Source organism: Paramormyrops kingsleyae, chromosome 1 (genome assembly GCF_048594095.1).
Source record: "Paramormyrops kingsleyae isolate MSU_618 chromosome 1, PKINGS_0.4, whole genome shotgun sequence".
Classification (NCBI taxonomy): Eukaryota; Metazoa; Chordata; class Actinopteri; order Osteoglossiformes; family Mormyridae; genus Paramormyrops; species Paramormyrops kingsleyae.
Genome location: NC_132797.1, coordinates 21,719,357 through 21,745,755, shown reverse-complemented (window position 1 = coordinate 21,745,755; position 26,399 = coordinate 21,719,357). Strand labels below are relative to the sequence as shown.

The 26,399-nt window shown below is 37.9% G+C and overlaps 1 protein-coding gene across 2 annotated transcripts in view; it reads right to left on the bottom strand.

The window, feature by feature from the left end:
* Positions 1 to 26,399, bottom strand: part of rnf220b (ring finger protein 220b) — a 106,582-nt gene that overhangs the window by 6,577 nt on the left and 73,606 nt on the right. For both annotated transcript variants that reach the window (XM_023807396.2, XM_023807395.2), the window contains exons 4-13: positions 23,361 to 23,490; positions 21,686 to 21,731; positions 21,092 to 21,184; positions 18,103 to 18,145; positions 16,989 to 17,032; positions 16,145 to 16,277; positions 8,338 to 8,428; positions 7,932 to 8,018; positions 4,455 to 4,510; positions 4,249 to 4,339 (exon numbers count right to left, since the gene is read on the bottom strand). In XM_023807396.2, coding sequence (XP_023663164.1) covers positions 4,249 to 4,339; positions 4,455 to 4,510; positions 7,932 to 8,018; positions 8,338 to 8,428; positions 16,145 to 16,277; positions 16,989 to 17,032; positions 18,103 to 18,145; positions 21,092 to 21,184; positions 21,686 to 21,731; positions 23,361 to 23,490 — 814 coding nt within the window. The remainder of the gene's footprint in view (positions 1 to 4,248; positions 4,340 to 4,454; positions 4,511 to 7,931; positions 8,019 to 8,337; positions 8,429 to 16,144; positions 16,278 to 16,988; positions 17,033 to 18,102; positions 18,146 to 21,091; positions 21,185 to 21,685; positions 21,732 to 23,360; positions 23,491 to 26,399) is intronic.

The window sequence follows — 26,399 nt, the reverse complement described above, 5'->3', positions numbered from 1 at the left end:
TCGAATCGTGAATGCTGACCTAATATAAATTGTATGCGCCAGGAAATGAGTCATACTACAATGCAATTCTTACTTGAATGCCTTCTTCACAGACTGGACAATTAACCAAATAAAGCAGCGCAACATTACAGTAACTAACAATAAATAAACCACTAACTTACGTGTACTATTAGAGCATTTATGTCATTTATTTAAACTTTATTTTACCAGGTAAATTAACTGAAAATCAGTTCTCACTGCTTTACGTGATATTCGGGAGAAATAGCAGATTACGCAGGTGTAATTTTGGGGGGCCGGGAACCAATTAATTGGTTTTCCATGGGAAAAATTCGATCAGAATTTTATAGGATTCGATCCGGAGTCCGGAACGGATTAAGTTTGAGAACCGAGGTACCACTGTACATCAAAAATTCAAATAGAGGGATAAATTATTTTGTGAGGCAGTAAATAAGTTAGAGAAATTTCATAAACATTTATAGGATGGAGATTACGGGTTTATTTAATGAGAATCAGATAGCTTTAATTGCACCATCAACAACAGTGAATATAGAATATTGAACTAATTTTATTTCTAGGTGAAATTCCATGAATCCATCTTTCGAACTTCCTATTCTTCGTAAGGTTACAGGGGGCGGAGCCTATCCCAGGCAGGACAAAATTGAGGAACACCATAGACAGGTTTCAAACCCATTATAGGGCATATGCAGCATGGAGATGCGATTCAAACCCATCATAGGGCATATGCAGCATGGAAATGCGATTCAAACCCATCATAGGGCATATGCAGCATGGAAATGCGATTCAAACCCATCATAGGGCATATGCAGCATGGAGATGGGATTTAAACCCCAAGCTTGATGGGACTACCCACTAACCCACTCTGCCCTTGGGAAATTCCATTCTTATTTACAGGGTGTTTTTGGAAGGTGACTTATTGTAGTTGGTATACTGGAGGCTGATTTACTTAAAATGAGAGTTTCACAATAACTTTTCTTGCATATCAGTGGTATATATCTACAACAGGCATGATCACACTCATTGACTGCGCAGAGTTAAGTGCTATAATAAAAAATTTAAACAAAATATTATTTTGATTTTCCATTCCAAGCCAGTCAGTTACCACAATTATGCCCTCTTTAATCAAAAACCTTATTGACAGTTCAAACTTGTAGCTACAAAACAACTTCTATTACTCAGTTTTCTTCATCTGGAATATATATGTTTAATGCTTTCTAAAATTAAGGAAATTAAACACCGCTCTGACACCATGAAAAATAAATTCTCACTTTCATATGTTAAAAATTTAATTACTCCAAACCATCTCAGTTTAAGACAAAACATTTAATCAAATTTAAAGCACAGGGGACAGGGCAGGGGACATGTGCAGAACCCTAATCCGAACTATGACAACCCTAACTCCTACCCTGTCCTAACTTCACCCGTAAGTAACCAAACAACACAGAAGCCGTTTGGCTATTTTAGTTTTTTGATTGCAGTCACAGACTTTTATACAACTGAGGTTTCCCTTGTGGGGACTGGAAAAATGCCTCCCACAAGGTCAAAATAAGAGTACAGCACCACCTGCTGAACTTATAAATAAAATGTTACTGCATGTTATCCAATATTTATTTGCAAATTTCATAAAAAAAATAAAAATAAAATCTTTATAGATCATATACAGATTACTATGCAGCTGAGAAGCTACAGTAAACAGTGCGTCATAATACAGCCCCCTTAAGTAATTCAGTGTCACTCCCCCATATTTCGCACAGGGGTAAATATGGATTTAGGGAGTCTGGGGCTGTTTTGGGAGAGAATACATCAAATCACACACACACAGGTTTGTAATTATATCTTTGTGGGGACTCTCCATTCATTTCTATGGGGAAATCTCTAAACCCCACATGATGACCTTTAACCCCACTCAGCACTAACCTTACCCATAAGTAACCAAACAATATACAAGAATTTTTACATTTTTAGTTTTTTGATTGACCTGAAAAATGGTCCCCACAATGTAAAATAAACATAATCTATACACACACAGACACGCACACATACATATATTTATGTGTCATGTGCAGAGCTCTCCAAGCTAATAACAGTGGTGACTCTGAAGAGGAGAGGTCCTCTCTGCGTTTATGCTTCCCCTGACAGCAAACAGCTGGAGTGATTCATACTCCCGGCAGGCTAAAGTGTTTAATGCCCCCACGACGTGCCGAAGGAGAGAGAGAGAAAGGAAGCAGCCCAGACAGGCAGCAATAAATCAATGGGGGTGTCGGGCTTCTGCTGCTGCATTTAGAAACACCATTCTGGTGACCGCGAGATGCACCATGCCAGCCTCATGCACGCACGCATGGACAGATGCAAACAATGCAGTTTTGAGGCCTCTGTCTGTGTGGGTGTGTTTTTTCGCACGTTTTAAACTTTTATTGATATGACTTTTTTTGGATTTTGGCAGAGATGACCACCTTCCATTTCACTGCAGGTTATAGCCTGACTGTATACTTTGCACGTGACAAATAAACCTTGAATCCTGTGTGTTCCTCTTAGCAAATGCGGATATTCATTTAAAATTCCCACGTACAATGTCAGACAGCACAAATCGATTGCTCTCAGGCCACCTGTTTATTTGTATCTCTCTTGTGGCTGTCCTGCAAAATATTTACATGACAACTGTGGGGCAAAAAAATAAGGAACCTGAAAGCACTGACCCGTATGTAATATCCTGAACTCTGAATATTACCCTAAACTAGGTGCAGAACAAAGGCAGGGCTGATATGGAATGTTTGTATTGACTGCACTTTCAGGTTGCTAATACCATAAGTTCATATTATGTATAGCGAAAAGCTTTTTTATGTACTACTATGAGACTTTAGAAGTTGTAATATGTGATTCAGGACATGATTACGGAAGATAACAATGAACACCTTTTTTCATATCAAAAACAAGAAAAAGGCAAACAGTAAACTGACACAGGGCAGATGTGTGGTTCTGTGAGGTAGGACGGTGTTCGGATGGTCGATGGTTCAAATCCTGGAAGAGTGGTGCTACCGTTGGGCCCTTGAGCATAACACTTAACCCCCAATTGCTAACGGGACACTAGCTGACTCTGTTCTCTTAATCTCCCTTTTAAGCTGCACTGGATAAAACCATCTGGTAAATGTACTGATTTTTATTTTAATGCAACTTTTTGTCATCTTACAAGATGGGCAGGCAAGACAAATAGGAGGCAGTTTTTTTGCAAGATGACTCCAACGGCTTTCAAAAAACCCTGAGCACAGCAGTGAGGTAGATCTGAATGCTTTCTCATCCTGGCATTTATTTGTGGATGATTTCGCGTTCTCCAAAACTTCAGCAAGCTGTCCTTTAAACCTTTTGCCTTCCAGGTTTTATGCTGAATGGAGCTAAGGTTAGGTTTCTTCATCTTGAAATGGCATTTAAAGATATCCGCAGACGAAACTCTGAGGCTTCCCCTAACATGTGAGATGCTTTTGCAGGCTTGTGACAAAATGCATTTCATGGGTTGTGATGTTATAATGTCACTGCATTGATATCTATGCTTGAAAAGAGGTTTACACTGAGCTCCGTTAACTTTGCTATATTAAAAAAAAAAAATCTTGATACAGATATTACGCATACAGCTACATATGGAGTTTACTAAAAGTTTAAGCTGAGAACCTACACATACACTAAAAACTAACTCACTATAAGATTGTGCTACAGATTCTAATATGCTATAAAATTAAACCTTCAATAAGGATGCTACAGAATCATAATAAATATATGACATAGATTTCCAAGCATCTTTTAATATTTTGTGACCTAAGGGTCCTTTAATACCTCAGTATGCATGTTATGGCCCCTCAAATTTATTATCTCCATGTTAGAGTGAAAATTATAACTGTAGGAAAATGGGATAACTGAAAAAAAGTATATTTACATTTTTTTAGACTGATAATATTTATATAATTCATCCATCTTCCAACAGGGGGAGCTGGAGCCTGTAACAGGCAGCACAGGGCTGAAGGCTGGGTTTGCACCATGGATGGGATGCCAGTCCACTGTAGAATATTTCAATAATACTGCATTCCCAGAAAATGTAACGTGTTTCTGGCCACAAATGAATGCAGAATATAACATCTAAAGAAGGAATACTCAGCAGTGTGGGGCATTTTCAAGTGCAGCTGATATTTGAAAGTACATTTCCATAAACTTTTATCATTTGAAAGAGGTGGCTACACTTACTTCTTGATGTCACTGGATTTACAGGCTCTCTGTGTGGGGTCTGTGCAGAGATCCTGCGTGCTGCTGTCCCCCATGCTTGTGGATGGCATTTCTGCAGAGAGAAGCCTTTTAAAAGCCTCTCATAAACTCCAGACACAGTTCACACTTTCAGAGCGGTACAAAAATCACATTTGCTTAGAAGTGACTAAAGAGACACAGGTGCTTACCATGGCTGGCCCGTTTAGAAAATTCAGACGTTACTCTGCTACAGGAACTGCTACCACTAAAAGACAAAAGTGAATCATTTTGCTAAATGAACTGTGAAGCGACCAGCGTCCAGGTCAATGTGTGAGAAAAGAGGAAATGCATCATTGTCTAAATTAATGATACATTTGTGACATCTATCATTTTTGAAGAAAACCATTAAATTTTCCCATGGTAAACTGTTAAATGACAAAAAACATATTCCAAAATCCACTGACTATAGAAACAGATGTGGAGGCAATGTGATATACATCTCGACGCACTGCAAACTGCCGATACGTTAAAGATACATATGAAGCAGCTACTATTGCGATATGATACAATTGTGATGTAGTACGATTCGACACGACATGATGCATCACCAGACGTGCCTCCAACTCGCCCAAGACTTAGCCTAAAAAAAATAAAATCTATACTTAAAGAAAAAATAGCAAAGCAAAAATTAAACAGACTTTGGACATCCTCCCTTTCCCATAAACATAAAAAACCCCTCACAGACACAAAAGGTTCACGCTAAAAGACATGCCATCCTGTGGTGTGGAAGCATAATGACCCTCAAAAACATTAATTACACCAATTGTAAGCAAAATAAATAATATGAAATTAATAAAGCAAAATTTTTGAAAATAGCTATCCTGAGTTCATCCAAAATTGCCTCCAGTTTTTTGTCTCACTCATTTCTCAATTTACGGGTGTGCGTCTGTGAATAATATACGCAATTGCAAACTGTAGTCTGGTTCTTCGTTTCACATTAATGAAGGGCTTCTTCCTTGCTTTATGGGACTTCAGTCCTGCTTCTAGGAGCCTGATACGAACTGTCCTAGCAGTGCACTTCTCGCACTTAATGTTTCCTGTTCCTTTTGAAAGTCACTTGATGTCATCCTCCGATTCATGAGGAACTGTTATATAAGTAAATGGTCATCTCTGGCATTAGAAAGTCACTTCTGCTGTTTACCAGGCTGGTTTCTGGTTGTTTCCAGTGTCTCCTGCTTCACTTTATTCTTGTGTACAGCAATTCTAGAAGTTTTGAACCTAGAAGAAACCTGCTGCTCAGAGTAGCCTTCTGCCAGCAGAACCACGATTAAACCAGGATTTAGAAATGCAGATTTGTTTATATAGAGTGGTCTTTTTTTCCATGGCTGTATGTGTATATATACATGCAATTAAATGCAGTAGCCAGCCCCAAGCCAGGGGCTGAATCACTGTTTTATATATTATGTGGCCTTTTAATGAAATGCATTTAATTATAAGCATCATTATTCTTTCATACACTGATGTATGTCCTTACATACCTAACTCACAGATTACCTTGCTTAAATTGGTTTTTAAGTCACATGAAAAACATGACCCAGGGAATATGAAAACGCTCCAATTACTCATACCTACAGCTGGTTACAAAAGTTTATATGTTCACAGGTATTTTTGTAGCAACTTTAATCCTTCGATCCATCTTCTGTTTATATTCCTCTGGGTTAGGCGGTGCAACTTTAACTTTACTGTGACATTAATATTAGGTTGTCAGTGATTACAAAGAAATTTTATTAGAACTAGGGAATAATTATTTTTTTAATGGAAGTTCTATTTAAATGTATCTACACTAGTATTCTAGACTTCCTACAGAGAATTAATTGGTTACCAACAACAATAAAAAATCATAATGTCAATTAATTTTTTAAATAGATAATTCATTTGTTTAATGAAATAGAATTACGAGTGCATGGGTCACATAACCTAGAAAAATGTGATGTCAGTCTGAAAAATCATTACAGCTTATGTCCAACATGGACAAACTACATTGGCTGTCACAAGTGGAAGCTCAGTGAAAAGGACAGAAGGATACTTAGCGGGATAGCTGCTAAACACCACAAAAGTAAGGTACCAAAAATTGCAACAGAACTAAAACAATTCCTCCATGACCCAGTCTCAACAAAAACTGCAAAAATTTCACACGGCTGGAGTTTATGACAGGGCTGACCATCAGAAACTACTTGTATCCAAGCCCAAGGAACAAAGATACATAACCTGGTGTAATGACCACAAAAGCTGGACCCCTGAGCAATGGAATGCAGTAATATGGCCTGATGAGTCATATTTCACACTATTTCCTGTATCCAGGCGGGTTTACAGTTGTAAAAACCCACAATGTCTGTTGCTGACTGTTGAACGTGGTGGGCGATCTCTAGTGGTATGGGCAGCCAGGGGCAGCAGGGGAGTTATTAAGTCCTACAATTTCCCTGCATGTCTGTATAAGGGGCAAAGAATATGAGGCCATTTTACAGGACCAGGTGCACCTTATGGTGCGAGCACCTCCCCCCCGATACTCCCATACTCCAAGATGACAATGCCCCCGTACACACTGATATACTCAAGGAGGATTTAATTAACATTAAAATGTCTTCCATGCCCCCCTCCCCCATCACCCAATCTAAACATTACTAAAGGTCTATTGGATGCTCTGGAGCACAGAATATGCAGTAGATGTCCACCGACTTAATTCCTCAAAGATAAGTAGGCTTTAGTTCTTGAGAAATGGTTCAATATCACACTACAGTTCAGAATAACATTCAATGAAAGAGGCATGCAGGCTACAGGTCTTCAATATTAATATATTTTGATAACACTTAGAACAGTCATGTACAATGCATTATAGGTACTTTCGTAATACTTTATGAATGCATTATAATGCATTAGAAACATGGCTATAGCTATTTATAAAAAGGCATAACACATTATACCCATGTCTATTATGCATTATAAATGCTCTGTGAAGCTTTCATCTATAATGCAATATAAATACCTTCCTAATGCAATAAAAGCATCCTTAATTATACTTACCATTATAATGCATTATGAAGGTATCTATAGAGCCAAAGGTGCAACTAACAAAAACGTGCAAATTTCACATTACCTGCCAATAAAATAGGCAATACATATCTTATCATTTCATAAGTGTGACAAGAAATATGAAACATCTCTAAAATTTCTAACAATAGAAAACTTTTGTACTGCTGTTTATATTATCATTATTATTATTATCATTTTTAACCACGTGAAAACTGCGGGAATAAATATTGAATCAGGAGTGTACAGGACCAAGTAAACCTGCATATACATCTTGAAATCAGGATGTGTAATATATTAACAGTATTGGGTTCCGGATGTGTAATATATTAACAGTATTGGGTTCCGGATGTGTAATATATTAACAGTATTTGGTTCCGGATATGTAGTATATTAACTGATATTGACCAACTGAGCTTTATATCTGCCGTCTGACAATGTGTGGAGAACACCAGCACAGATTCTGATGCCTGTACTCAGGCTAATGAATACTCTGCAAAAATTGTGTACTGTTGGGCCTATGAGTTCTCAAGACCCAGGTTCCATTATTTTTGACTGAGTATCTCCGACAGTGAGCAGGAATAACCTGGTGTGCTTACTTCAAACTGGCCCCCTGCAGAGCTTCTCGCTTCTGAGCCTCTCCAAGCTCATCTCCTGAACATAAGATCACGTCCGTCTCGCTGTATCTTGGTGTAATACGGTCAGGGAACAGACTGCTTATAACGTGAAAGTCTCATTAACTGCTAACTTAATCTGAAATCAGCTCTTACACAAATGATTCTCACGTAAAGATTATAATGTACAGAAGGACTAAGCATATGTACATGTCAGATACAGATACAAAATGTGTTGTTTTTTGGATGACTGCTTCGGGTGCTATTTTAACATGTTTGTATAAATAAATCTTGACCCATTTTCTGACATGTTTACACTTTATTTCTCAGGACATATGAGATGTGCCCCAAAGACTGTTGTACTACCAGTATGGATAAAAGAAAAGGATACTGTATTTTCCCATACTCCAGTGTGTCGTCCCCATCCACATCCAGGTCCACATCACTGTCAAGATTCTCTTTGGAGTTGTATGCAACAAAACCTATAAAGGACAAACAGGTGATGAATGTTGGTTAGATCAAGTACTACATATTTACAGTTTAACTTTGCAAAGAAAGATGAACATAATTGTTTAAATATTGTTTATTGTAATATGAACCCTATATGGCTACCTAATTGAAATCATTTTTATCAAATTACATAACCATCAATCACCTAAAAGACCATCACATATTATACATATTATACTGAAAAGTTTTACTTCCTGAAAAGTTTTTGCTGATTATGACAGGTACCTGGTGGGTATGCACAAATATAGTTTTGGTTTTGCTGCATCACGTAGGAACACGTAGGAAATAGATCAGACGGTTAACTGTTTACCGGCAATAACATATTTAATCACGTTTATGATTCTCATACGCTATTAAGTTCAACATAATTAGAAATGCTTTGGTCTTGATTTTTGTTTGTATTCAATGTCAGGTGCATCACGTTGCAATGTCCAACAGTACTCAGCAGAAATTTTCATTCCTGGTGACAAACACCAGGAAACACCATTCCTGCAGTCTCAAACCCAGCAATTCTCTGTGACCAGATCATTTAATTCTGACTGTGTTATGAGATGTGGATCACCTGATGAGGGAGGAGGAGTTAAGGAGCATGCACTAATTACAGTGCGTTGTCACACCTACCACACAACAAACCACCTCAGGGATGAGAACCTGAGTGCAGCCATGTGGTGGGTGATACCTCAGCACCACACTAGTCCGAATGGACAGTTCAAAATGGAGAACGGTTCAAAATCCGGATCATTGTCACTGCCAGTTCCCTGTATTGCAGTTTCTTCATCTGGTTTATTTAAGGTCCATCCTACTGGTGGTTTTGGAATAGGAAGACTGTCATCATGTGGCACGGGTCTCATTGCTGAAGGAAGATTAGGGTATTCAATTGACTTTTTGTTTTTGGCAGAGAAACCAGACACATTAGTCAAACAGAAGTAACAGTCCGTCACATGGTCTTTCTGTTCCCGCCATATCATCGGGACAGCAAACGGCATCGTCTTTCGAGTGCCTCTGAGTCAGGCTCTCAGACACACAGCACATGTCGCACGACAAATGTGAGGCGCCCATTCCTTGTCTTGATCACCGATTTTACAGCCAAAGTACAGATGATATGCTTTCTTCACAGGAGCAGTCATTGAGCATCTCTGAGGCGCAAGCGTATATTCGCCACAAATATAGCAGAATGTATCACGGCTGTTATATGACATTGACAAGACATGCCAACCAAAACCAATCGTCCTGGAAATGTCTATAGTATCTAGCTTACTTGTGATATTGCTACTGTGGCAATGCTACATTCTGAAACAATACATACACACTATCAGCTCTATATTAACCCAATGTGCAACATCTGTGTATGCAGGCCACTTTTATAGCCTGTTGAGGCAGTGTCAAGCTGGCTCTGGCCTGCCCAGGCATGTCCAGGCTGCAAACTTCCAGCCTGGCCTGATTCCATGCCTGGACATTCCCAGGCTGTACAAAACATTGTTGATATGTCTCTTGCAGAAATGAAACTTTTTGACATTAATATAAGAAAAAAAAACATGACAAAACTGAAGATTTCAATGAAACGGTACGTGATGGGCAAACTTGGATGTGATTTTCGTGATCAGCAGTGAAAAATCTATGAAGAACACCCAACACTGTTCAAGAAGCAAAAACTTTGTTGTGCAGTGTTATTGCACTATTGCCTGGAGACTCTCTAGCAATGACACTGCTGAAGAGAGAATTTATCAAGTCACTGATAAGCAGAAAAACAAACCTTTCCTTTATCCAGAGAAGCACTTTCAGGGAAAATCTTTGCCTTTAAATTGTCAGTATCATCCATGAAATTTAAGAGGTGTTAATTTGAAACAATACACAAAAGGATTTGGCTAGAATTGTTTGGTATGGAATCACATACGGAATGAGAATCAGACAAATTTGTGGTTATAGACTGCACAGTACACTGATAAACAAAAGACAAAAATAGACAATACACAGTAACACGTATAACAATTTCAGTAGAACTTTACTTAAAGCAGTCATCATAATGCATTATAGGTACCCTCACAATGCATTATAACGCATTCGTAAAGTATTAGAAACACAGCTATGATTATTTACAAAAAGGCACAACATGTTTATTACTGTATGCATGCTCTATGGAACTGTCATCTATAATGCATAATGAAGGTATCTATAGTGCATTATAATGGTCAGTATAAGCCATTATAATGCATTATAGGCTGTTATAATATTTGTTATTTTATAAATCAGGTAACAGATCTTTCAACACACAAATTTACCATGCAGTCAAATTACAAAAGACCATCTTTGGAGTTTATGTGCTTTTTGAAATAGCATATTGGCCTAATCTCCATTCTCTATGACCAGCTCACTTCACACTGTAGCAGGCGGAGGAAAGGCATGCAGAATAACTAAAGCTAAACTCAAACACGTGAATCCACAGCCATCCGCATGGTCATCCAAGAACAAGTGTGACTCACTGTGTACTACAGCAATAGCAAACCATGCAGAAGGCTTATTGCAGAAGGGCTCTTAGCTTATCTCCCTCCAACAGCAGCACTATAAAATGCCCTTTCAATGGCTGAAACACAAATAAAATGCATCACAAACGTCAGCCCGTTTACAATAGGACATTTGTTTTTAGTGATCAAATAAAAGAGACCTATTAAATTTTATGTGATCCCAGGGCCTGTGAGGAACATATGTTCGCAATAACGAGTTAGTATAAATAATCCTACTTGCTGCCCGCAGTTCCAGACGATATAACACAATATTTCAAGAGAATTCTTGAATGCATAAGAACTGAAGGTAGCACCACTGAATAGCTAGCAGAGTCATAACATTTTATGTATTTCTCTACATCTACACTATTTCCCCCCAGGTTCCCCAGGTGTTGGAGTGTGTGTCCATGCATGTGTATGAGAGAGCTATCTACACACTGTGATTCTAGAACCCAGACTGAAATTGTTACAAAATGTTAAAGAAGATAGAACAATACATGTGATCGTATAAGTACAAATATGTACATACAAATATACATATAAATACCCTATTTATGTATATTCAGCAAAAGCGGGAACACAGCTCAATCTTCAAAACATGCTATCCAACTCGGCCAAATTCATTTTTAAACAAATATGAGCCCTAATATGTAGCTATGTAGTAATATTATTGTAATATTAACATTAATAACAATATCAATGGTCATTTTAATATCATTTATATTAAAATGAATGTGTTTTATTAATATTAACGTTATAATATTGCTTTAATACTTTTCTTTATTTTACAAGTGATCTGTTTACTTTGACTCCATTGACTTTTCTGTATGTGGATCTCTTTTTGTAAAGGCAGAAAGTCAAACTTAGGAAAGAAAGAGTGATAAAAAAATAAAGCCCATTTTGGCTCAGAATTGATTTTCCTTCCTGTTCTGTCATTTCCTTGTCTTTGATAAAATCAATTAAATAAATACAAAGACTACTCTGCTTGAAAATTCTATGCGGATATAAATTTGGTACTCAATTTATATAAAAATTATAAAAAAAACTTGAGTTTCAGAATTGACCGAATTTCAGGTCAGTTAAATTCATTAGGGGACGACAAATGACAGCACAGTGAAGGTAACAATATTACGCCTTTCATGAAAAGAAAAATGTTATACTTATATGACAATTGAGGGTTCCAGCCGCAAAATCCATTTGACAGGAATGATGGGTAATTTATTATTTGCCCTGTTAAAAATATAATTGCTTTGCAGCATGTGGCATCAGCTAATGTCACATACTTACATATATATTATAGATAGCTTGTCAAGAACAGAGAAATACATATGACAGATTTAATTTAATTTAATGTGCGCAATGTCTTGTGTACATTCAGTTCCAATCGTGATGTGTATATCTGCGATGAATTTTCTAAAAAATATATATAATAGAGGGATTATGGTTCTTTATGAGATTTAATTACATCTATCGCTTTACTTTAACTTTTGAGTATAATTTCTATAAGTAATGAGATCCGATTATAAACACCCTCTTCTGCTCGCTTCTTAATTCAGAAGTAAAAAGGATTCCTTATTTTCTGACACAATGTCACATTCATGGAGCAATCAACATCTACCACTATTTAAATTTATTTCTTGTTTTAATTGACGCCTGCATTTTCAGAAAAGCAGTTAGTACAAATTATTTTTCCAGCAATGGCCGTGGAAGTACTAACACACCATATCAAAGCTTTAGACTTTCTGTTCATTATATTCAAATTACTAGCTAGAGGTAGTTCTCGACTGACAGTTACCCGTTCCACAAACCCTGAATTAAATAAAATTTGGATTTACATTACAATACCATTCAAGACAAATTATAACAAAAACACATAAGCCAAAAACACACTAATAATACATACTAAAGAACATATTAAATAAATGAAAAGGTAAAATATAAAATTAACGCATCGATAAATTCTATGCATCATGGATGTTTTTTCCACAAGTCTAGAAGTACTTAAATCGGTTTTACGCAAGTTGATACTGTACTGTATTTGGAATTGTTCCATCTACGAATAATCATAATACAAGAAATACAATTCACAGTTCAGCTGTGAAACATAACAAGAAAGTCTGACACCAGCTTTGCGAACCTACTGAAATTGACTGGATTCCTGCATGAATGGCTCCCAAATGCGATCATAAATCATAATAATAATGGCAGTGTTAAACAGCACAATGTTTTGCTCTGCCATATATTTATTGCATAAATGGAATACTGAAGTCACATACCTGTTCTTCATAACAGAATCTTGTTCAAATCTAATATAGCCTAACCAAATAGTGATTTCATTGGACTTCAGAATTAGACTGGTTGAAGTTTATAAGACTAGAAAAGATTGCAAAAGGACTTGCGGTGAATTGGGCCTCCATCAATCCGCAATGGGGTGGGGTGAAAAAATCAAAATTTCCAATAGTGCGGAAAAGTTGTCACTGGACCTCGTTATTAAACGTGCAAAATGTCTTTGAAATAGATTAATGTTTTCAGGTTCTGCAACGCGATCAAAGTTTTCACCTGTCACATCAATGCACAGATCCATGCTACGTATCATCCATATCATAACGCAATGTAAAATTGTTCCAATTTAATACAAGAACCTAACAATCGGTCAGTGACAATGAGTAAGTGGGAAACGACTCATTCAGAAATGTGCCGCTCAGGATCATGTTTACACTGACATACTGGCAATATACACTATCCATTATCTATACCACAGGAGCATGCTTACACTGACATACTGGCAATATACACTATCCATTATCTATACCACAGGAGCATGCTTACACTGACATACTGGCAATATACACTATCCATTATCTATACCACAGGAGCATGCTTACACTGACATACTGGCAATATACACTATCCATTATCTATACCACAGGAGCATGCTTACACTGACATACTGGCAATATACACTATCCATTATCTATACCACAGGAGCATGCTTACACTGACATACTGGCAATATACACTATCCATTATCTATACCACAGGAGCATGCTTACACTGACATACTGGCAATATACACTATCCATTATCTATACCACAGGAGCATGCTTACACTGACATACTGGCAATATACACTATCCATTATCTATACTGCTTTATCCATCTGGGTCTTACCAAAAATATTGGGACACCCCTCCAAATCATTGAATTCAGGTGTCCCAATATTTTTGGTAATATAGTGTATCTAACCATTTTGACTGTCGTGCTTAATACTTTTCATTTTGGTGGCACTGAGGAACAATTTTACATTGCGTTATGATATGGATGATATGTAGCGTGGATCTGCGCATAGATGTGACAGGTGATTAATCGTAATGCACGTAGAGCCGCAGAGCGATGTAATGTATGTGTATGGCTGATACCGAGTAAAAATCTGCGTTACCTGAATGTTGGTATTTTGTGGTGACTATCATGTTGTGAAAGTGCACAAACACAATACCGATGAGTATAGATAATGGATAGTGTATATTGCCCATTGATGTGACAGGTGAAAACTTTGACCGCGTTGCGGAACCTGAAATTATTAACCTATTTCAAAGACATTTTACACGTTTAATAACGAGGTCCAGTGACAACTTCTCCGCACTATTGGAAATTGCTATTGGAAATTTTGATTTTTTCACCCCACCCTAATCCACAATGATTACAGTTTACAGTTTACAAATGAAAAAAAAAAAATCTGCACCATTGCTAGTGAGTGTTCTACAGAGATCAGAACGAGAACCAAAGTATCCTCAACCAAGAGAAACAATGAACCATAGGCTGACATCTAATGATCTACAGGCATCTGTTGCACTTGATTACATCTCTGTCAGGATCAGTCCCGGCCTTCTGTCATTTCCCTGTTTGGGTAGCTGGTGTCACTTTTGCACTCTTCACAGTCCCAAATATGTTGCCCTGCTTGCCATGCTGCCATGCAGCTGGATGCAGCATGACAAGGCTGTCCCATTACAAAGCCTCCTTGAAATGCAGTTTAGAAATGTGTCTCCTTTTTGATGATTGCAACATATCCCAAGATGCACTGCAAAGAGGTAAAGTGGGTGTGTCCCGGCTAGGCGATACGAGCAGCGCTTCATGACTCAAAGGTAAGGACAGGAATAGCTGGTAATGGCCAGGCCATCCCATTCAACAACGCTGTCCATTCGACCTTCGAAGAATACGTCCTGTAAAGGCTATGCCTTTTTAGACTGTGCCCTTCGAAGGATGTAGCCCCTGAATTCGGACACAGCTAGTGTAGGACATTTTGAGTTATTTCCCCCCTCGTTAATCATCTTGTGTTTAAGTATTTCAGTATTGGTCCTTGTTTTGGGTTTTAGTTCGTAGTTATCCCCGCTCATATATAGTTTTGTAGTTATGTTCTGATTCACCCATGTTTCTAATCTCTCCTAGTGTCTGAAGTCCTTAATGTTTGTTAATAACCCTTACCCGTTACTGTAGCTCGTGGTGAGTAATTATTAACAACCCTTACGTCCCTCGTCATGCCTCTGTTATCTGTATATGTGCCTGCCCTTGGTCTTTTCCTCAGTCAGTCATTACTTTTGTTCCTGTTGTGTTGTGTGCGCTGTATTGTGTTTATTCCTGCATGTTCTTTGCAGGTGTTTCCCCGAACCTGTGTTTCCTGGTTTGGTTAAATTTTTCCTTGTGTTTAGATACATCCCCTTCAGTTCTTGTTTAATATCCTGTCTTTGTTTCGACCCCTCATGGTCCCTTCTGTTTTGGATTCTCTCTCTTGACAAGGCAGCACATTACACTCTTTTCATCAAACAAGAATGAGGCTCCTTGAAGGTTACTATGGAGGAAATGCTTTTCAAAAAATATAAATGAAAAAAACATTCCTACCAGTCTCAAGCCCAGATGCTCTAGAATACTACTAAAACATTGTTCTGTGGAGCGATGAGACAAAAACTTTTGCTTTTGTTAAATGTACTCAGCATTTTGTTTGGAGAAAAAAATAAAACCTCACCCAAATTGTGAAGCATGGTAAAGGGGGCATAATTCTGTGGGGTTGTTTTACTGCCTAAAAATTACATCACATTTTACGAGTCATACATTCGGAGAGAACTTTACAAACTTTCACCTCTGTTGCTTTTTTAACACTGATGTTGAATAACATGGTGTTTCAGGGTATACCTCTAAATCTTCGTTCCAGCACTGAAGGGACCCGTAACCTCTTCTGCCTGCACCACTCGTATTCCTCTAAGTGAGTATTATTCTCTCCAGAGATATGTGTGGATTCATCTTCACTTCTGTTAACACACTCCTTCTGTGGGGCGGAAAACACACTTAATTCAGAACTAAGGGGTGGTCAACCCTTAGACATGAGACATGTCCACATTTTATGTGACAAACATGTAATATAACATTAGAATTTATAAGCATGCAACTAAAGTCTTTATTAATACATTATGTCTTTCAACAAATCAATCAAGCTCTCAAATTAAAACTAAGTTTCCTTAAGAGTTTATATTGTAGGTACAGTATCTGTTCTACAGTATCTTAATACTAACTGCCTTTCAATATAAAAAAATGGCAACCCCTTCTGCCTAGAATTTTACTACACTTGAATGGTTCTAATGCAGCCGTATCGCTTTGTTTTTTAGCCTCTCAATTATTCTTAGGATTCAGATTTACAGACTTTAACACATTTTAAGATACAGATACATGCTTTTTTAGTGGCTATATTGCTGTGTCCTGATAAACACCCTTATCTGTTTAAAAAGGCTACTTTTCGTTATGTGAATTACTACATTTATCCTTTGAATTACCCGTCATACCCAAATCTTTGCAAATCTTTGACCCCTCTGTCTCTGTGTCTGCTGTACCACCTCATTTAATGCATTTTGCAAAATGTATTCAGTTTTTGTATAATTTTTATATATTGATTAATATGAGCATTGACCCCGGTATAGAGCCCTGGGGAACACTAAATATGTCCGTTCAGCTTGACAGTTACCAGTGAATGTTGTAGACATACCTGCCCCTCTTCGGACCTCTGGCGCTTCATCTTCCCTATGCGGGCTATACAACAAGACACAAAGATTCAGAGAGGATCCATCTGAACCATTTCGCAATAAGCAGTTATTTCACTTGTGAATCTTTGCTAAAATAAACAATCCATTTGGGGTACCAGTGGAATATCAGGGCGTCAAATCTAGGACACTATAATGATAAATGTAATATTGAGGTCTCTAATCCAACCTGTACAACAGCAAACAATGCTTGAGATATGCTTCAGGAAGAATAACCTGCCCCTTCTCAGAAGATTTTCATAGACTGCATTCACATCGTTATTTAATTAATATGTTTAGCAGATGCTTTTAATCAATGCAATGTATAATTGAGAGAGAGGGTCGGCCAGTCTCTATAGCAATTGGGGTTAAGGGCCTTGCAGAAGGGCTCAACAGTGACATCACTCTGCTAGTCATGGGATTTTGCCCTGGCAACTGTCCAATCACATGTGCGGAGTCCTTAACTGCAGAGCCACCTACTGACCCCCACTGTCCAATCACATGTGCGGAATCCTTAACTGCAGAGCCACCTACTGCAGAGCCCCCCCCCACTGTCCCTCTTCCTGGCACTACTGTCATTAATGATTTTACATTGAGATGGCATTGCTGAGAAGAAAGAACAATAAAATCCAAACTTTGTTGGATACTCCAATTTCTGACATTTAAAACATGAAACTCTCATTCTCTATACTGTAGCTCCGTTCAGGTGCAAGTTATTATTATAAATGATTATTATATGGTTATTATTATTATATTATAAAAGAATAACAGTTTAACATATTAACTGTCAAAGTGGCATTTATTATATGTACTATCTATCTTATCAATGGTCTGACTGTTTTGACTTTACAGCAAGCCTCCGTTATGTCAGAGAGCCAGACAGCTTTGTATGTTGCTCACTTTGCCTGCCCAACTTTGGGGGGATTCCGATAAAATCACCCCATTCATTTCTCCAGTCACCATGTCCTGTGGGTCTATTTGCCGTTTGCTATTTTTCATACTTACTACAGCAATTAAGATATAAATATAATAAAAATATAAATACATTTTTAAAAACAAGAACATTTGTAAGCTACATACCGTGTAACCGTGTTTGTCTGTTTGCCCTCACTCGTAAGAATGTCTGAGAGAAGAAAAAATAAAGCAAACAAAAGAATTGTTATTTAAGACTTACATCTTAATTACTATAATTCCTATAAGAACTATGCTATGGATCTGGCCACAATACTATACACATCCTTTCTTAGAACTCTTATACTCTTAAATTATGTGTTAATGCTTCATTATAAAGATGCCAAATGCACTCAAATAGCCCACAGTGTGTGCACCATGTGACGGATCAGCATCTTATGCAGAATATTCCCCTGCCTTGTGCTTCCTAAAACAGGCTCCAAGCTCACCTTTTAATTTGAATAATTATTACATTGAATAATAAATAATAATTTGCCCCCATTGCAATGATGCGCTCGATATAGGAACTCTTATACCTCCATTCCTGTTGCTTCTGATAGTCAAAAAATAGCATAGATAGAACAGAATGTCCATTACACTGCAATAAATATACCATTTCAACTTCAAGTGACACTGAAGTTACAGTAGTATTATTGTAATTCACAATACTAGGGTAAAGTGAGATTGTGTGAATGATCTCAATTAGGCCATCAGTACTTTCTGATCATCAAGGATTATACAAGTCAGAAAAAGCACGGTGGATTCTCTGGCACCATGCCACATCATCATAAAACTTTGCACGGTACACAGTCTTTGTCAGTATACCCAAAAAAATCTCTCAGGCCAAGAAAAAGACCCAATCTATAAAACTTTACACCCAAGGGAATATACATGGGTGGGGCCACAGGGGCACTGGCTCCTACTAAAAGCTGATTGGCCCCTAGATGCCCACTCCCCCGTCAGTCACCGATTCAAAACATATCGTTAGCTAATTATGAGGTTGGCCCCTCTGAATGAATTATGCCCCTTCTTATGCCCCCACTGTAAAAAATCCTAGTATCACCAACGATTACAACTACAGAAATAGCAGACCACCGTAAACAATATCTTCCATTGTTTGATTCCACAGGTCTCCACTTGTTTAAGCTTATTGTGAAATGCAGGGGGGATATTTCTGGGGAGGGGCAGGGTCAAAAGGATAAGTCCTTCTATTCCATCCATCCATTATCGGTGGATGGATGCTTGTCCTATTCAGGGTCTCGGGGGGTCCAGAGCCTATCATGGAAGATACGGGTGCAAGGCAGGGAATAACCCAGGATGGGGTGCCAACCCATTAAAGGGGCCCCTCGATTAACCTATAAATAGTCAATATCTATATAAGCTAAGTTATAGAACAAACTACGCATTTGTACAGTATGTGATGGGGACTTGAGTTAGCGACTCAAATTCAAGGCACACAGACTCGTCTTGGATTTGGACTTGGATCTTGGGATTAATTAACAATACACAATGAACGAAATGAGACTATAACATACATTTAGCTACCATTATGTGCCTTAAGTCATCACTTTTTGGATACGTAGATTAAGGATGCTGAAAAAGCATAAATAATGATATTGTCTTTCAGAATACCATTGGTAATTAGTGTGATATTAAAGACTCTATTCAGCCAGCATCATAAATAACATTAGCCCAACAAACACACAGCAAGGTTTATTGAGTTAGTGGAGCATGCCATAAGCTACTCTTCTGGTAACATGGAAGAGATAAGCGGTCCCTCAGAGGAAAGTCTGCTAGAAAAACGTGTCGGTGAGGAAAGCGACAGCTCAGCAGCCGCAACGTCTTTTAAAAACTGAGATACTATGGAAAAAGAAGACAAAAAAGATGGTGGTGGTGTGGAAGTACTTTTTGCAGTTTAAAGTCTGACACACAACAGACTGGTGCTGTGTACTATAAACTCAGCTGAAAACTTGTGCCAACTAAAATAGGAAATACTGCGAACTTATTTCACCACTTGAAGCATTGCCATTCTGCGCAACATTGCATTGTAAGTGCTTACAGTCACAAACACTAGCAGTTAGGATTTCCACTTTCAAGGTGAAAAAGTATGGGACAAATCAGCCCCAGTACTGGTTAAAAATGGAACACAGCATTTTATTTTTGATTACAGGATGGGTGACAACTCTACCAGCAACGTCAAACCCATTCCCTGGAATGAGCAGTGAGGCAGTCAGACAAAAAACCCGGCAACAAACCATACTGTCTGCGTTTTCTACTGTCATGCTGTACGACAGATTTTTTTCGTACGATTTATTTATCAAATTGAGATTTCAGTTTTCAGTCCATTCAGTCACATTTTCCCTGTTCTGATTCTGTTTAAGGGCAATGTTAAGGGATTTTTAAGCAGAAATGGAGTCTTGAAATAAAGAAATTATTATTTTAATTGTATTCTGAAAATTATCAACTGATATGAAACAAATTATCTTTATAAAATATTTTCCATATTGTCCAGCCCTAGTGAGAGGATCTGCTTTGGGACTGAAGAATACATTTTGACTCCAGTGTGGTTTTCTACAACTAAATTCTACTACTGTTCACTCTTCTTTCTGAATTCAGCTTTTTTTTTCAGCCAATTTTACAGGTATTGCTATGTACTGTAGTACATTTAGCACAAGGATTGTATGCAGGCTAACGTTATATCCTACTTGGAAAAGACTGTTTGCTGAAACACCACAGTTAAAAACTTTTGCCCTGAGCAGACTACCTTAATTAAATAGTTGTGTTATTTTCTTAATTGTGTTAAAGTATAAATCAGCGTTGTTAAAAGATTGGAGGTATGTACTCTAATTTTTTTCACTAAAACAATTTTCAAGCAAACCTACAGTAGAAATGCACTTCCATCAAAAGAATATAAGGAAAAAAGTTACATGACTTGGACTTGAGCTGAAAGACTCGAGATTTGACGGGTGACAATCTCTGCTGTCTGGTTCACCTATCTGTCTAGATCATGAGGGTGCCCAATAAGTACCCCTGTTCGTTCAACCAAATCTCTCATGTATCTGTTTGCCATTATAATGAACCAAATAAAGCCTTGTGTAGTTGGTACTTGTATACATACCTGGTATCTGTCAGACTGGTGAATGTATTCAGAGCAGTGTAGAGATGAGGCAGACTCCTCCTCACTTTTGATATGAAGGGATAAAACGAGAGACTGCAGACACAAATTGAAGATGAAAACAGTGTACTGTCATTTATACAGTATATGCTTTAATTTTCTTCAGTTGTTTTTCCCCCTAACTGCCCGAGATATAAACTTTACATTCAACCATGTAAACTTCTGGCCCTTCTATGGAACTGCTGCCTGTTTTGTGGATAACTTAAATAACGCACATCGTCATTCCAGTCACAGACTGCGCCTGCATGGATGAAGGCTTGCATGCAAAGATGGCTTCAGTTTCCAACATGGGTGAACCAGAATTAATTTAGACCTCATGTTTTCACATAATGGGAGTTCAATAAAACTAAAGTTTTGAGAATTTTAAACTTTATTACAGTTACTTCATATTTTTCTGAATAAAGAGAGACAACGTCTCCGAATTGGGTACCATCCTCGATTGTTATTTCTTTAAGATAGATTAGGAATGACTATTGTATTGTGACCGCAAGTTCTAGAGAAGAATTCTTCTTTTGACTGCATTTGTGCATTCATTACCTTAGGTGTGCCCCTAGTCATGCCATCCTTGTTGGCTGTAAGCTTGCTGTAAAAAAGGAGGGAGAAACAAAGACAAATTTTAAAGGGTTGTGAGGGTAAATTACATAATTATTTCTACTTATATACCATCCAGCTATGTCTGCTATGCAAGACATGCCTGAAGGTGAAATTGCTTCAAACTGCAGATTTCACTGCCAGTCCTAATAACCAGGTTGTGGATTGGCTGCAGTATCAGCTGTTATCGATATGGGGCTGAACCTGTCCATCCCAAAAAGGACATCCAAATTCTGTTCCTCTGCCCCTAATTGGGCATTTAACTGGCTTTGCTACAAGTTCTGCCTTCCTCAGCTACTGTGGGTCTGATCACAAATGCATTATTTTCCTTATATAAATTTGTGGCTGATTTAAAACAACCAAACCTATACAGCAACTCACTGAAAAAGGACAAAAAGTTAAGCATTGGGTTCATATCACTGCAAGACCCAATTATACACACATTGGACATACAGGTACCATATAATTATTTCAAAATGGTATATTTTTGGGTTCATGGAAATGATATAAGCATGTTGTGACTTTTGACATCCATGTGATCTAAGATGGGGAAACGTTTTTACACTCTTGTTATGGAAGAATGTACTGCTCTGTGATAAAATAGGCTCAACAGAGATCTTAATGAGGGTTGATGTGGAATGATCTGGTTGAAGCTCACATCAGCTCAATGGACATGAATCTACATTCCAGACATGCTTCATGACCTTGAATGGCTGCTGCTGTTGTCTGGGTGATTTAGATGCAGACAGGACTCCATTATAATACCACTTTTGGTGACAGTCTTCACCCTGAAACTCCAGCTCTCAAACAGCCAGGTGAAAGGAGTTTCTCCTGTCAGATGTATATTGTGTACTACTCAAAGGTGATTCCAGACCCTGTTTACAAGGTCATCAGTATCCATTTTTTTTTCTCTCATCCCGCCAAATAGAATTTTTCTAAACCTATTTAGCGGTTTGTCCTATATTTCCATATACATAACTGGAACCCCCCCCCCCCCCCCACAATGCACACAGTACATTGTATTGTGAGCTCCTTGAAGAATCAAATTCTAAAATCACCCAGGCATATTTTTTGGACCGTTTTGTTACTTTTCTCAAAGAATGCTTGTGGAAAATTGGCCATGTAATAATTCAATCAAGGTAAACTTGGTACTGTAAGAGAGGACATCTTAAATGAATAACAAAGGAAGAATTGTATTTTTTATAACAATGCAAACTGACCTGTTCCTTCTGCATGCTTATGACATGCCATATGCTTTAACCTGTCTGGATTTCTTTTATAAATGCAACATGAGAAAAACTAGAGTATGACTACATATTAGCAAAATTTGTTATTGAATTATTTTATAGATTTATCCCAGAAACATTTGAGCCGTTATCTTTCTCAGTAGCTTTTGGGACTAAGCGATTGCATAGTTTCTTCCCCTCTAAGGTCGAAAATGAATCATGGTTTCCAGCACTAATATTTTTTGTAAGCAACAAATCCATGATTTCATTATAACACCAATTACTCTTTCATTACATGCACCAGCCCCCGTGTCTTTAAATCTCAGTAACATTTGCAATAAGAACAACAGCTGGTTAGAAGCATTAGCCATTAGCCAAGTGAAGTGACACAGTACCTGAGGTGCAGGTGGCTCAGCTGATCCATCTCCTGTACCATGTGCTCCTGCATCTCACCAGGCCGGAGAATGACTTGGCATATGGGGCAGACCGGTGCTTGGTTGTCATAAAGGGAAGCCTTCTTCTTGACTAAGAGAAGATAAAGAGGAGGGGGTATTGTCACCATGTTTTGTGATCCATACACAGGCCAGAACTATGCTAAAGCAGCCACCGGCCAGAACAAGCATCTTCTTTATTGACTTTATCGACACATTTATACAGGTTGAAAGTGAAGCTTGGGGTCTGAGCCATTTGCATAGTGTCCTTGGAGCGTTACGCGGGGTGAAGGGGCTTAATGGACATGTGACTGTTCTGTGAAGGACAGGTTTCAAACCCTTTTTGGCACCCTTCCATTCACAGGCACTGAAGCTTAAACCACTGAGCCAAACAGTGCAAAACAAAAACATTATTGTTCAATTTCTACAATTTGTTGTCTATGAGAGTGCGTTATGACTCTGTGGGAGGTCAGACTATCATGAGAGATGAGCTTTTATTGTGTCGGAAATACTTTGCATGTAAAATACTGTTATTCATTATGAAAATGGCTCATTATGGTGCCATGGGGTATGGTATTCCAAGCCTAATTTACCAACAGCATCTCTACAGCAACACACACCTTCACCCAGAGGGGAGATAACATCAACCATGCTTCTCCTAGGCCTGGCTCCTGGAGTGTGTAGCTGTATTTAAGGGTTGATGTACAGCAATCTGCCCAAAATAATCCTCTCTGTGAAGTTCATAAAGATTTGTTCCTGATGGCACTTCCAGATACCTCTTGAGATTAGACTTTTGTAGTCAGCCGATTTGGAGCTGCTGATCTCCACAGATACCACACCCGCAGAGTATGAGTTTCCACCCACATTTCCCTCACATGGTGACCACATCATCTTAGTTATTGTTCCTTGAGTAGCTTCATAAAGTTGAGCAGTCTTCATTACTGACACTCTTATCAAACATGCCTCAACCACAACCCCTCACTGACATCATGGTAATATACCATATGATAAAAGCAGCATTTTAACATGGATTTGGAAGAATTTATTTTGTCATTTTATGCTTGCTTTTGAAATGTTGCATGCTACTGCCCATAATATCTTTTGGGGTAGGATAATCTGGTGAGATGTCATCTTCAGTTTTAGAGATGCATTGAAACATGCACTTTGAACAGGGGTGCTCATATTTTAGTCTATTGTTGTAATATTCATATAACAGAGACACATATTGGAAAAAAATCCAGGGTTGTATAAGTATGCATTATGCATTGTTTCATGCCATTTACTTTTTAAAGTTTTATTGTTTAAACTGTTAGTCTGTTAATACATGTGGTTTTTACAGCATATATTTAAAGTGCAAGACTGAAGTGAATTTGATTGGCTATGGGAGTGTTTGTGTTGACCACATGACAGTGTAATAATGGATGCTGTTTCGACATACTGCCATTGATCATGCTAAAATCTACTGGATCAACCCATCTGTATCTGCAAATCCAAACCAGAATCTTAGATTCAATCGGCTAATGCCTCTCAGCCTGTTAACACGCCTCTTTTCCGATTTTGATGTTGGACAAAATTTTCTTGTCCGAGATTCCCCTCTGACGTCAATTCAACATGACGGCTTTGCACAGTCAACAGTAATTCTATTTTATAAATATTTTTAAATGTTAATTTTGTTAAATGTATTAATAGTTATAAATGTAATTGCACACGGCCAATTTAGAGAATAACATATCATGACCGTAAACAGTGTCCTACGATGAAATATCAGATTTTTACCAGACTTGTTAGTGTCTTTTGTTTGATTGTAGTTCGTTTGCCTCTTGAAAAAATAATATTGCTATGGATCTAGTAAAATATTTTTAAGCTTTTAATGTGGTTTGACTAGTTCAGGTTTATTGTTTGCTTGTCTCTTAGAAAAATTAATCTTGCTCCAAATCTGCTAAAATATAAAGCAACAAAACACAACAGCATGTTCATGGAGGCAGCCATGTTTGTTCTGAGATATGTAGCTCGAACGGGAGATTGGTCGGATGTGATGTCACACGACTTCGGAAAGATAATCGAACACACCATTAGTCACCTTTGCGCTGCTACACATCTGAGTGATTTAAAACTGAGAGCCCCCCTCCCCGCCCCGAAATTGTTTCTCTTTATTTTTTGAAAGTTTTTGTGTTAAATGCATATATACCGATATTCCATTTAAAAAAATCGTATCTCAAATCCTGTTCTCTATCCATCTATCTGTTCTCTATACATCTATTTGTAAATTGTGTCTCAGACATTTAGGATAAGATGGTTCTTTGCTTTAAAAAGATTGCCAATCACTGATCTGACAAAACAAACTCTGAATGTTCAGATGTAGATTGCAAAAGAAATGTCACAATTTACGTTAGTTTAAAACGTATGGTTCCATTATTGTTTAGCTAAGGCATCTTATTTATACGTCATTCAAACACCTTGTTTACCTTTAACTATTGAATAATTAAATTTTATAGTAAAATCAGAATAGTCTTGATGTTTAAATCTTGACCAAGGGAACTATGCAAGAATTCCAATGTCTGCAAATGGCAATTCAATTCAATTCAAAATGTGTGGGATATTATATGCGTAGGATATTTGGACCACGTTCATCGTTTTGCTCTGCCTAAGTCATTCCCTTGCCATATTGTGCAGTATACTGTACCTGACCTTAAACCCTAACAGAGAAGGATGACATCTAACTGCACAGAGCAATGGTTCCTTTGAAGTCCCTTTATGCAGCCCTGTGGCAGGACTGTCACCTGTGTGGGACGTATGGTGTGCACCCTAATAAACAGATCATGTGAAAGACCGATCTCTCTGGCATGTGATGGATGACAGGGCCATGCCATCTCCATGCGTCTTAGGGACGCATGCACTCATGCATCGTGCTGTGCATGTGTGTAATTGTGTGGCCAAATCTACAGTACAAGAGAAAAACAACCACATTGTACATTGTTATTTTGGTGCTACATGTGTGTCCCT